This window comes from Strix uralensis, chromosome 1, assembly GCF_047716275.1.
Source record: "Strix uralensis isolate ZFMK-TIS-50842 chromosome 1, bStrUra1, whole genome shotgun sequence".
Lineage (NCBI taxonomy): Eukaryota > Metazoa > Chordata > Aves > Strigiformes > Strigidae > Strix > Strix uralensis.
The window spans coordinates 28,018,131-28,030,922 of NC_133972.1; the positions used below are offsets into that span (position 1 = coordinate 28,018,131).

General features: G+C 36.9%; 1 protein-coding gene across 2 annotated transcripts in view; it reads left to right on the forward strand.

Moving 5' to 3' along the window:
* The window catches only part of SLC4A7 (solute carrier family 4 member 7), a 102,839-nt gene that overhangs the window by 84,618 nt on the left and 5,429 nt on the right, over window positions 1–12,792 (forward strand). For both annotated transcript variants that reach the window (XM_074860931.1, XM_074860923.1), the window contains 9 exons: window positions 1,219–1,380; window positions 2,283–2,396; window positions 2,831–2,992; window positions 3,230–3,481; window positions 5,696–5,764; window positions 6,211–6,384; window positions 6,724–6,855; window positions 8,615–8,712; window positions 10,504–10,611. In XM_074860931.1, the coding sequence (XP_074717032.1) occupies window positions 1,219–1,380; window positions 2,283–2,396; window positions 2,831–2,992; window positions 3,230–3,481; window positions 5,696–5,764; window positions 6,211–6,384; window positions 6,724–6,855; window positions 8,615–8,712; window positions 10,504–10,611 (1,271 nt within the window). The remainder of the gene's footprint in view (window positions 1–1,218; window positions 1,381–2,282; window positions 2,397–2,830; window positions 2,993–3,229; window positions 3,482–5,695; window positions 5,765–6,210; window positions 6,385–6,723; window positions 6,856–8,614; window positions 8,713–10,503; window positions 10,612–12,792) is intronic.

Consider the following 12,792-nt stretch of genomic DNA (forward strand, 5'->3'; position numbering starts at 1 on the left):
TTTTATAACAATATCTAATTTTGTGGGTAGGTGGAGAGGAAAAAAGTTACGGTGTTTGCATACCCTGGCATCTGGTTTCCACCTACATCTTGAATGGTTTGGATCTGCTATGGATTTTGTGTTGCATTTCCTAGCTGCGTATGCCTACTTTGGCCATCTTAGGCTGTCTAAAATGGCAGTAGATATCCGTGTATGGGTTCTCCTTGTGTGTGAGCCTAGATGTTCACACTGAAAGTAAAAGGTGTTTTGCACAGCAAAAATACTATGAAAAGCCTCAGTGCTTAAGTTTTAGCTGTAGTGTATTCTGTGTGCCAGCAATGGCTCCTAGTCTACCGTAATCACCTAGGATGGCAGTTTCTCTTGAACTTAGTTTGATATTTATTTCATATTGTTATTTATTTTATAAACATTTTCATTCTCTTCAGCATCTTTAGCCTTCCCAGAGAGACAGAACTGATCCTGGATTTGGTGATGCTTATTATCAAAGTAGATTGTTAACGGGGAGAAATTTTATCATAAGTTAAATTTTTGATAAATTAACCTGTTTAAAGACTTCAGTTGTGGCAGTGCTGCTTCCAACTGTTTGATTTATTGGCTTGTTGTTTCCTTATACTCCATGTGTCTACTTTAATTCTTCACTTCGCATTTCAGTGAGCCTTTTGGATAGGGATTGTGTTTTCTTTTTTATTCAAATCCCTTATTTATGATGCTTTTCTACTTGAAACTTTTTTCTTACAGTTGGGTTAATCTCATTTTGTAGGAGTCTGTTTCTTCCTTAACTGTATCAGGACAAAACCAAGTCAAGAGTAAAGAGATGGGAGAAACTGAGGAGATCCTTTTCCATGTTCATTAGCTTGATAGTTGATATTGGGATAGTCTGCTTTTCTGGGGCTTAGCCCTTAGTCTTTATTTATGCATTCAATCTTGTGATGCTTTGAGAAATAGAATAGAAACATGGTGAATGTAAAGAAGTTGTTTCTTCTTGGGCATCTCCCAGCGTTTCGGCATCCTGAACTCATCAGGGATGGCTACTGTGGCTCTTCTGGAAGAGACAGCACACATTTTTGACATTTCGGGATGAGGTAGTGATGAAGGAAAGAAACCTCTTTTTGGAATTGTGAAAGTTCTCAAATGTATTTTATATTGAAAAACTGCAAGTTAGGTTGAATGTACCAAATGAATAAAATGTAGAAATTTAAGGAGTTTTTCTCTTTGCAGGAATGTTTAGAATTTCATGGTGTGTTTCATGGATCAGCTTGTGGCCATCACGGACCATATATTCCAGATGTTCTCTTCTGGTCTGTTATACTATTCTTTACAACATTTTTCCTCTCCTCTTTCCTTAAGCAATTCAAGACCAAACGTTATTTCCCAACTAAGGTAATTCTGTTTAGAGACTATTGTTATCTTGTGATAAATATATTAGTATAACTTCATGGAGTTAAATTTTCTATTTTGCTTCAGAATTTTGTATTGAGAGATTTCTTTTAAGACAGAAAAATAAAAACAGAAAATTAGCTAATAATTCAAAAACGAAGAAGTCCGAGGAAAGAAATTGGCTGCAGAAAATTCAGTGCTTACTCTCTACTTTCCTATAGTTACCATGAGATATTCTAAACATTAGAAGACCTGTCTACCCATATTAATGGGTATTGCCAGGCATCATTTGGAGACATAATACTCCTGCTGTTTTCCTCACCTAGCTGTACAGAACAATTGATTGCTTTCCCCAAACTGCTGATGTACAAAAGGTTCTGAGTGGTTCCTTAGGGGATTACTATTTCTGATAGAGGCTAACGTAATGATTATCTTTGAACTGATTTACACAACTTACTTCTGCTAGCCCAAATAAATTGGTTAGATATTCTATAAACCTCAGCTACACTGTGTTCCTAATGTTTAATAAAGTCACCTTTGATAACCTGAATATGTTGCAGTGATGTTACTGAATTAAGCTACAAGAGACTAGCTGTGATGGCCCAGCTTCCTAGTAGGGTTGAGGGGACAGGAAGATGAGGAAGGAGTTATTTTAAGTAATTTGCTTCTTTCAGTAGATCACTTTTACATGAACAGTTGTACAGAATACTTAACCTTCTGCAATTTCGTGCTATGCTGACATGCAGCTTAAATTTTAAAATAAAAAGAGAAAATATATATAATGTTTAGTGGAGTAGTATAATATAAATAGACTTAACTATTCATAGGGGAGAAAAATTGTCTTTTTGTACATGCAGAGTATAATGATGAAAAAGCAAGAGTTAACTCAAGTCTTTTCTTTATAGGTGCGTTCTACCATCAGTGACTTTGCAGTATTTCTGACCATAGTAATCATGGTTTTGATTGACTATCTTGTCGGAGTACCTTCTCCTAAACTTCATGTTCCAGAGAAATTTGAAGTAAGAAATAAAACCTTTTAAAAACCCACAACTTCTTAAATGCTTTAGACAGTAGAACAATGGAGTTGTATAGAAACAGAAATTTACCTTTTTTACTTACAGTGTAGTTGATGAAGTAATATCATTTTTCTGCTTTGGATGTATGTCTCGTCTGACAGAAGAGACTATGCTTTTTGTGTTATAATATCACTGAAAAGGAAGCATTCTTTTATGCAAATGTGCAAACATGAAGGAATAGAGTTGTTTTAATTTTCTTCATATAAATGTCATGCTCGCATGTAACAGCTTAATCAGTCTTTTGGCCAAAGCCATTGGAAAAAAATCGAGACACATATTTAAGAGACTGTTAATCTGTTCCTTGCAGCTGTTCATAGCAATAAAATCTGCATTTTATTTTAGTCACTAATTCTTACCATTGATGGTTGTTTTTTCAGCCCACCCGAAAAGACCGAGGATGGTTCATAGATCCTCTTGGAAGCAATCCTTGGTGGACACTCTTGATAGCTGCGGTTCCTGCTTTACTCTGTACCATTCTCATTTTCATGGATCAACAAATAACAGCTGTTATTATAAACAGGAAGGAGCATAAGCTGAAGGTAAAAGTAATTTTCACAAAACACTAATGTTACGTAAGTCAAGTTTATTTTAAAATGGAAACGTTACCAACAGCTACTAAATAAATACATATATTAACTAATAAAGAACGAATATAATCTTGTGGATGCTCAAAGTATGTAATTTTTGTAGTTATCTGTTATGTACCAGCTAAGTTATAAATATGGTATCAAATAATTAGAAAGTTTGTCAAATGACTTGTTTGCTTAATTTTACAGAAAGGCTGTGGGTATCATCTTGATCTACTCATGGTTGGTGTTATGCTGGGGATATGTTCTATCATGGGTTTACCGTGGTTTGTTGCTGCAACTGTCCTGTCTATAAGTCATGTTAACAGCCTGAAAGTTGAATCTGAATGCTCAGCACCAGGAGAACAACCAAAGTTTTTGGGAATCCGGGAGCAGCGAGTGACAGGATTGATGATTTTTGTCCTGATGGGGCTGTCAGTGTTCATGACATCTGTGTTAAAGGTAAAAGACGGTTTTTACAAAATATTTGTGTTTTCTTTGTGCTTTTGATTTTGATATTGTGGTTTAGCATTTAATAATGTTAGGAAGTTTTATTATGTTAAGTAAAATATGCCTAGACTGATCTGAAATTGCTTTTTTTAACAACAGGCATTAGTTGAATAGAAAGGGTGGGGGAGATGTAAGCAAATTAAATCTGAGCAAGCTAGAAATGAACTGAGTAGTGAGGAAAGCAGCCTTTGTCCATGTTACCTGCTTTTCTTGCCAGCTATTTTTTAGTTTCTCAAGTCCACATTACCTAAAATAGTTATTCTGTAGTTTTTATGTGAGTGCATAAATGGAGAGAGAAAAGGAGTGTGATAAAGATATAAAGTTTCTTGAGTAGAAGTAATATAATATAGCAGAAGAAATAGAAACATCTGGTTTAAAAGGTGAGCATCAGAAATTACATTGTTCACTTCTCATTCTTCAGTTTATTAAACGTCCTTTGATGTTTAAAGTGTCAAGATTATCTGATGCATCATCAGGGTGTGATAGAAATTTTTCAGGTTGTATTGTGGCCTCAGTTTACACTTTGTCTCTTAATTGGTATCCATAGTGCCCATCAGAAGACTTTATTGGGAAGAAAACTAATCAGTTCTGTTGGCTTTTTGCTCAGATTTCAGTAAAATCCATTCAACTTCTGCTTTGTTTTAAATCCAATAGTTAAAAGGAGAAATTAAAAAAACCCTGTCTTTTTGTTGCCAAAAGAGCAGATATGGCATAAATTGCATAGTTGCTAATACTTTCAAAGAACTTTGTAAGAGTCTGTTTAAAGACAGATCACAAGTCATTTCACAAAAAGGTAACTTCTAATGGTCGTTCAAGTTTAGACAGTGGAAAGAAATAAACCTGTGAACATAGAACTGTAGTAACTAGAGCTACATATTATCAATTCTTAATAGTTGATCATTTGTATGTGTTAAAGGATGTAAATGTCTGAAAATGATAATGCAGTAGCAGTTACTAAAAATGAGTATTCAAATTTGACAATCTCTGGTTGAAAAGCTTTCAGCCAAGAGCTCAGATGTATAATGTGAATGATCAGAATCAATAGCAGAAATATTGAAATGGATTTATTGTTGCTCAAAAGTAAAAGATAAAAGGTCCTGTTTGCTGAAGCTACGTGTTTACCCCATGTTTTAACAGCTGATTCTTAGAAACTAATACTTTTATTTTTTATGCAACTGAGGGTAATAGGAATGGTATTATTACTACTTGCTCTTTATGAAGTGTTTTTCTTTTTCAATGTGAATGGCTGTTATTGTTCAAAAGAAGGAAGGAGAACCAAGCCTTGCATCTGTAGGTGGTTATGCTTTTGTTCCATGTATGGATTTATACTGATTTAATGCAGAAGTTAACATAAATGAAGTACTATCATGTCAAACTAAAGAGCTTACAGTGAAGACACGAGCTTTTATATATATGGACGCACACACAAACACACACATATATATGCAGTAATAAATCCTTAAGGGATAGTTTTATTCCACACTGTTTAAGTTTCAGTAAAGGCTTTTGTTCAGGCTTGATAGCAACAGTTTTTATTAAGATTTTGAATTGTATCTTGGCTATCCTTTTACTCAGAAGTTTAATGAATTGAGGAGCAAAGAAAGCTTTACATGCTTTGTGTAGGCTGCAGAGGTTTGATGCAAGTGCTACTGAAATCAGTGGACAACGACATTATCTTACCTTTAAATTGGTTTTGTTGGAGCAAAATTGAGCCCTGAATAATTAGCAGATTTTCATAGTAGGGGTGGTGGGGGTTTCTTTGTTTCATCTGCTCCAGAAATGCAAGATTAGTGATAAAAAGTAAAACTTACAGCAATTTCATGAAGTTGATAGTCTCAATACAGTTCCTATCAGACAGTAACATAAAGCAGCATACTTAGCATTAATAGAAATCTTGGTTGCAACCTAGAAAACTGAATGAATGGGCAGTCAAGATGAAACTACTTTTTTAATCCTGGTGATAGCCTTGTTAGCTCTAGATTTTTTTTTTTTTTGCTGCTCAATGATGCATGTGTTTTCTCTAAAAGAGCCTCAGCATTTAAAGATTTCACTTAACTAAAATCTAAAGTAAAAAATAACTTGGCCCATGTCTTTCACTAATGTGGATTGCTGTGTTACGCCGTGTTGTTTCCACAAGTCACTCTGTGGGTGTTTTTTCCTTCCCAGTTTATTCCAATGCCAGTTTTGTATGGTGTCTTTCTTTACATGGGAGTATCTTCATTAAAAGGCATTCAGGTAAAGTCTGATTTTAATGAGCAATTTGCTTTTGTTTAACACTAAATGAAAAGGAAACTGTAACACATTACTTTATGTGAGTAACAATAAAGTTAGCTCATACTGGCTGAATAGTGTGCAGGATAATTTCTTGAGCGTAATGTTCAGATATTTGTTCTTACCATGTTGTGCCTTCACTACTTAGTTCTTTTGCATTTGTTCCTTCAGTAGTGTAGCTGAGCAACAAATTTTCTGAAATATTCTGAAATTTTGTAGTAGTAATGAGGGGGAGAAAAAACTCAACAAACCAAAACATCCCCTAGCCCCACCCCCTTGAATGTTCAGTGTCCCTTTTTAGTATTTTATTTGGGATTAACTTATGTTTCTGGAATACTCTGAAAATGTTTATTTCCTTCTGGAGGGGAAGAAAATAATTAACTGAAGGATGATTTTATTTTTCAATACAGTTTTTTGACCGTATAAAACTGTTCGGAATGCCTGCCAAGCATCAACCTGACCTGATTTATCTACGTTATGTGCCACTCTGGAAGGTCCATATCTTTACAGTTGTTCAGCTCACTTGTCTAGTTCTGTTGTGGGTGATTAAAGCCTCTGCAGCTGCTGTTGTTTTCCCTATGATGGTAAGTTTTCTGTTATACAAGTTAATAATTTTCCAAGAGTGCATGCATCATCAAGGATCTTGTCAGGACGTAATTGCTGCCTGAAGAAAGAAGGGAGTGGGAAAGAAACAAAATAACATGTAGTACAAGTTGTTCACTACTGAAACAAGGACTTTTCATTTTCTGAAAATACGCAGTTCAGTTGTGATTAGCTATTGAAAGTGGAAACTATTTAACTTTGTGGTAAGATAAACCAAAGATGGGTTTCAGTTAAAGATTCTGAATGTACTGAAAGTGTGTGTCCATTTTTGTTCTTTTAAATAGTTTAATATAAATTATTCCATTTATGGTTCCCTTAAGGTTCTAGCGTTAGTGTTCATTCGCAAGCTCATGGATTTATGTTTCACCAAAAGAGAGCTTAGCTGGCTTGATGATCTTATGCCAGAAAGTAAAAAGAAGAAAGAAGATGACAAAAAGAAAAAAGAGAAAGCAGTAAGTGTGAAAACAGTCAAACTAAGCATGTTGTAAATTACTAGAAAATACTCAATGAGACATAAAAAAATTTTAAGCGGCTGGAGCATATGATCTTATATACCAAATATACATTTTGAAATTTTTTACTAATGAGATTCAATGCTAGAGGAACTATTACTGGCAATTAAGTTAAGGGAAAGACCCTGTTTCAATGATGCTATTATGAACTATGACTCTTATTTGTGATTAAAATTAGCAAGCAAAGTGAAAAGAGGCAGTTTTTAGAACAAAATGTTGTTTTCTTTGTCTTTCATGAGGTTAGAAGGAGAGAAAAGGAAGAGGGATAGAAGAGCAGTGGAGTAGGGATTTTTACCCTGCTTAAATTAATCACAAAACTGTTCATTGTATTAGGGACATTTTGCTTGTGTGTGATTGCAGAGCTGTAATTAAAACGAACTGCTAGTTACCAATAATATAGTAATATAGCTTGTTTAACTTCTCCATAAATGTTTTACCTAACTTTACACCAGCTAGCTGAATTCCTTACAAAACTTGTAACTGGAGTTAAATCCAGTTGGCAGCTGATCACGAGTGGTGTCCCCCAGGACTCGGTTTTGGGGCCACTCCTGTTTAACATCTTTATTGATGATCTAGACGAGGGGATCGAGTGCACCCTCAGTAAGTTTGCAGATGACACCAAGCTGGGTGGGAGTGTTGATCTGCTCGAGGGTAGGGAGGCTCTGCAGAGGGATCTGGACAGGCTGGAGCGATGGGCTAAGGCCAACTGTAGGAGTTTCAATAAGGCCAAATGCCGGGTGCTGCCCTTCGGCCACAGCAACCCCCAGCAGCGCTACAGGCTTGGGGAGGAGTGGCTGGAGAGCTGCCAGTCAGAGAGGGACCTGGGGGTGTTGATTGACAGCCAGCTGAACATGAGCCAGCGTGTGCCCAGGTGGCCAAGAAGGCCAATGGCATCCTGGCTTGTATCAGAAATAGCGTGGCCAGCAGGGAGAGGGAAGTGATCTTACCCCTGTACTCGGCTCTGGTGAGGCCGCACCTCGATTACTGTGTTCAGTTTTGGGCCCCTCACTCCAAAAAGGACATTGAATTACTCGAGCGTGTCCAGAGAAGGGCAATGAAGCTGGTGAAGGGTCTGGAGCACTGGTCTTATGAGGAGCAGCTGAGGGAACTGGAGTTGTTTAGTCTGGAGAAGAGGCGGCTGAGGGGAGACCTCATTGCCCTCTACAACTACCTGAAAGGATGTTGCAGAGAGCTGGGGATGAGTCTCTTTAACCAAGTGACAAGTGATAGGACAAGAGGTAATGGCCTCCAGTTGCGCCAGGGAAGGTTTAGACTGGATCTTAGGAAGTATTTCTTTACAGAAGGGGTTGTTAGGCATTGGAATGGGCTGCCCAGGGAGGTGGTGGAGTCCCCATCCCTGGAGGTGTTTAAGAGATGGGCTGACATAGCGCTGAGAGATATGGTGTAGTTGGGAACTGTCAATGTTAGGTTGATGGTTGGACCTGGTGATCTTCAAGGTCTTTTCCAACCTAGATGATTCTGTGATTCCGTAACACCCTTCTTCCCCATTCCCCCATCCCCCTTCCCTGGCTGAAACGCTTCTAAGAAAAAAGTTCTAAAACTGTATCTCCTGCATTCAGCTCCATTACCCTCAAGGAAATGCCCCTTACCCATGTGGAAATTAACTTGTCAGCATGAGATACTTCTTCGATTTCTGCTGCATGACTAATTTTATAAACTTATTACTTGGAATTTACAGGAAGCAGAGAGAATGCTTCAGACAGGAGACAATGAAAGTGTACACCTTGCATATGGAGAAGCAAATTTGGGTTTTCCTGTAAAAACCCTAAAATACAGGTATAATAAAATGTTGGTCTTTAAGATTTTTTTTAATCATGTGCTGTAATTTGCTTTATGTAAAGTTGATTGTATATGAGTTGAATTAATTTTTTCCCCCAGGTTTGTAACTCAGCCATGATTAGGAAGTACAAAGGTATATCTCATGGTGCAATAGTAGCATTTTTACGTTGTGTTGTTTTTTAAAACTGCATTTTAATTACCAATTTACATGACCATCTTGAACAGATCAGATGACTCAATTTCGACCAGCTGTACTCAAGGTGAAGAAGCATCCTTGGTCAGTTTTCGTGGAATACTTGTGTGTTACCGTGCATGAAATGCTGAGTATTAAGCAACTAAAAGCATCAGTTGAGCCATGTGTTTACCAGCCACTTGGATTTTTCAGAAAAAGTCTGAGTGTGCAGTTCCTTGATGGCTTATTTAAGTGAGGGCTAAAGTTTATAATTTCTGTGATACAAAAAAAAACTTGTTAGAGGCAGCTGTTTTTACTTTAAGTAAAATTTTCTGAAAGTAAACTTGAGGACAGGGTGACGGGTTCTCTTTCAGAAAAGGAAATGCTGGAATTTCACTGATGGAAAGTTCCTTCAGCACTGGAAGGCATTTTGTCTCAGTATGTATCTCCCTTACTGGGCATGTAGTCAACTTAGTTGTCAGGTGTTCTGTAACTGTTCAACACACCCAGAAGGTGTGACAGATAAATCAGTTGCCAGATATTTTTTGCCTCTCTAACACTAAGGGTTCCTAGATTAAGAATTGACTTTCCTATGGATGTAGCATAGTGTCAGGTCTGCCCTGATCTGAGTTGGGAACAGACAGGTTTTTGGATGAGACAGATACTCCTGCTGAGTGCTGTTGTCTACTCCAAGAGCAGTCTTAGTTGGACTTTAGCCACTCAGATGAAAATGCTAAATGCTAAAGCTTTTTTAAAAAACATGAGAGTTGCTAATTGCTGTCACAGTAGAACTGTGATTTCATGAACTGTGGGCTTGTGTGTTTACTATATGTCTCACTGTCTTGCATCTTGTGGGGATCCTGAGGAAAAATGGTTTGAAAGATTTCTGTGCAGTTTGAAGAACACTTACAGATACCTTGGGGTAGATTCTGAAGCTTAAGTATGGAACAGAACAGACAACATCTCTACAGACCACACCTAAGTCTGCTGGACATATAAATGTGTGGAGGGCAAAGAGGGAAATAAGTTTCGAAGGCTTACTGTGAGGGTGAACTTTCCTTCTGCAGGACTTGGGGGGATGGTGGCAAAATAACCTTGAAAAATGTCTAGTAAGGCTCTGCAGGAAAAAAATAAACTTGAAATCTGTCTAGATAATTGGAACTTCTAGATTTTTACTAGTTTTAAATATCAACTGAGTTACCAGTTTCAAAATTTTATTAACTTCTGCTCTTTTGCCTTTGATTATTTCCTGGAAACAACTTAAAAGAATTTTGATATATGAAAGCCATAGGAGAACAGTGTGATGAATTTCATTATTTCTGAGCATGCAAAATAATTTTCTGAAGTTACAGGTAATTTAGAAATGAGATATCTCTCAAATATTCTTAACGGCTTAGTGGTATCTCTGTGAAAAACTTTTAAGATGCTATGCGATAAAGGCAGCGCTAGTGAGTTAAATTTTCAGATTTTGGTTGAAATACATTTGTAAGAGTAACTCAATTCATGGCTGCGTAAATATTCAAAGAAGGCACAACTGATGTAAATGATGAGTGACAGTAAATATAATGCTGCTGCAAGGTATTGAATACTAACCAGAAAGTATGTTTGTTCTTTAGCATTGATCCCTCAATTGTAAACATATCAGACGAAATGGCCAAAACTGCACAGTGGAAGGCTCTTGCCATGAGTACTGAGAATGCCAAAGTAACCAGAGCTAACCTGAGGTAGCTATAATTACTCACGCATTTTCTAACGATGGTCTTGTGTTTAGCAGCTAATAGCTGTACTTGTATTTCTTGAAATGTATCTCAAAAAACTACGCATACACGGTTTGTAAATCTGCATTGACTTTCTACTTTTGAGGAACTTGAATTTAAACTTAATTTTTGTTCTTTACTCTGAAGTTAAACAATTTCTATAAGGAATTCAAATTGTTTATTAGATGTATTATTAGGATTTTAAAGTTACTTGTTATTTGCTTAATACAATTGTATGCTACTCTGATGAGCTTAGGGTTTCTAAAAGCTTTACTAGAGTGTGTATGAGCATGGAATTGTTTGATCCTGAACATTACAAATGCCACTGGGAATAAAAGGTAAGTTCAACACTTTCATTGTTGCTTTATGCTGCCCTAGGATCTGCCCACTGTTACTGTAGATGAGTGAGTTTGTTGGTTTAACCCCAGTTCACTTTTAATCTCCAAAATTAAACCCGCTCAAATACTATCTTCAGTGGATACAAAATACACTTGAATGAAGTACTGGACAGATTAGGAGGAGTCCTTGGTGCTATGAATGTTTCCTGTAAGCTGACATGCATCTTCTATGGTGGCCAGGAGCCTCTTTCTCAGTGAGCTAGTTTCTTCCTAGTTTCTAGTTTCCTAGTTTCTTCCCTGTCTGACTGAATCTATCAAGGGGAACAAACCAAACCCTGAATATTTATATGGAATACTCCCAACTTCCTGAAAGGCTTGTAATTTGTAGGTACTGGTATCTGTGGACTGTTCCATCACAGTGCAACTAGTGCTTATTAGTTTTTATGTAAGAAAGAGAACGGGCACGGTTGACTCGGAAAACTGAAGTTATGCAATCCTGCTGTCTGTAACATGCATCATCTTTTGGATGATCCCTTTCAGCCAGATCTGTTAAAGGAAGACAGATTTCAGAGATACGAAATTGTCAAGTTTTGTGTAAAATTACATCTTGGTGGAAGAGTTGGTGGTGAGGGAGTGTTCATACATAATTATCCAAGCTATTGGGTACTGTTGAGCTTGCATCATGAAAACAGCAGTAGTGACTGGCCATTTAGCACTTGTACATCATCTGTTTATTCAGCATCTGCATTGCTCCAAACTAGACATGGTTGCAAGTTTTGCCCGGACAGTAAGTCAACCAACAGTGAAGGAAGAGACAAGGAGAGAGCTTGGAGGTATTGTAATAGGAAGAGCTGAAGAGACTCATTAGTACAAGCACAATTTTCAGTGAATCTTAAGCTTGCACCGTTTAAACATTTTTAAATGTTTAAATACATGTTTAAATAAACATTGTAAAAACATTTTAAAAATCTTAAGTATCACACGGGCTAGACCATCAGGAGGATAGATAGATAATAGAGACATTAGATAGAAAACAGACTATGTGTGTCAGTATACGCTTATATTTTAATTGTTTATTTTCCTTCATGCTAAGTTCGCAGAAATCTGTTACAGAATTTGTGGATGCTTCAAGAATGTTATCTGATAGTCATTGGTTGTATAAGGCTTGAAGAGATACAGACCTGTATTTTCTCTTTCCAGAATAATTAACATTTTTAGGTTTGATTTTCAGGCAGTTAAAGTTAGTACAACTCCATCTTGCGCTTTCCCATTTCCCGAGTAGGTTAAGTTAGTATAGAATTACATGCAGCACTAGCAAATTAGACTTCTGACTAGTTTGCAGTGGTTTTTGATCTATTTAGGTCATATTCAGTATTCCATCTATTTTTTATATTTTGCTATAAGACATTTCCCTATGATTCCATAACATGCCCTGCTTGAGATTAGTATGGTAAAAATTGCATCTTGGAAGGGAACTTGCTAAAACTGCAAATTGAAAATAAAAAACACTGGTGCTGGAAACTAGGTCTTTCAAGAGGCAATCTGATATTGCATGAATCTGGAAAATGTTAGAAGGCAGGACTTCTTTGAGCCTTAACTCAGTTGCTGTTCTGAGGTATTTGCTACCCTTTCTTGTATAGTGGGTGCCAGAGAGATTGAGAGATGTCACCACTGCTCAGTCAGAAGTAATTCTCAGTAAATTTTTATCTCAGTTCTGTTGGGGTTTTTCTGTGCAACAGTCTTCATCTGATAGTACGGACAGATGTTTGGTGCTGTGGTAAAAATGGTTCTGTAGGCACTGCTGTTTTCA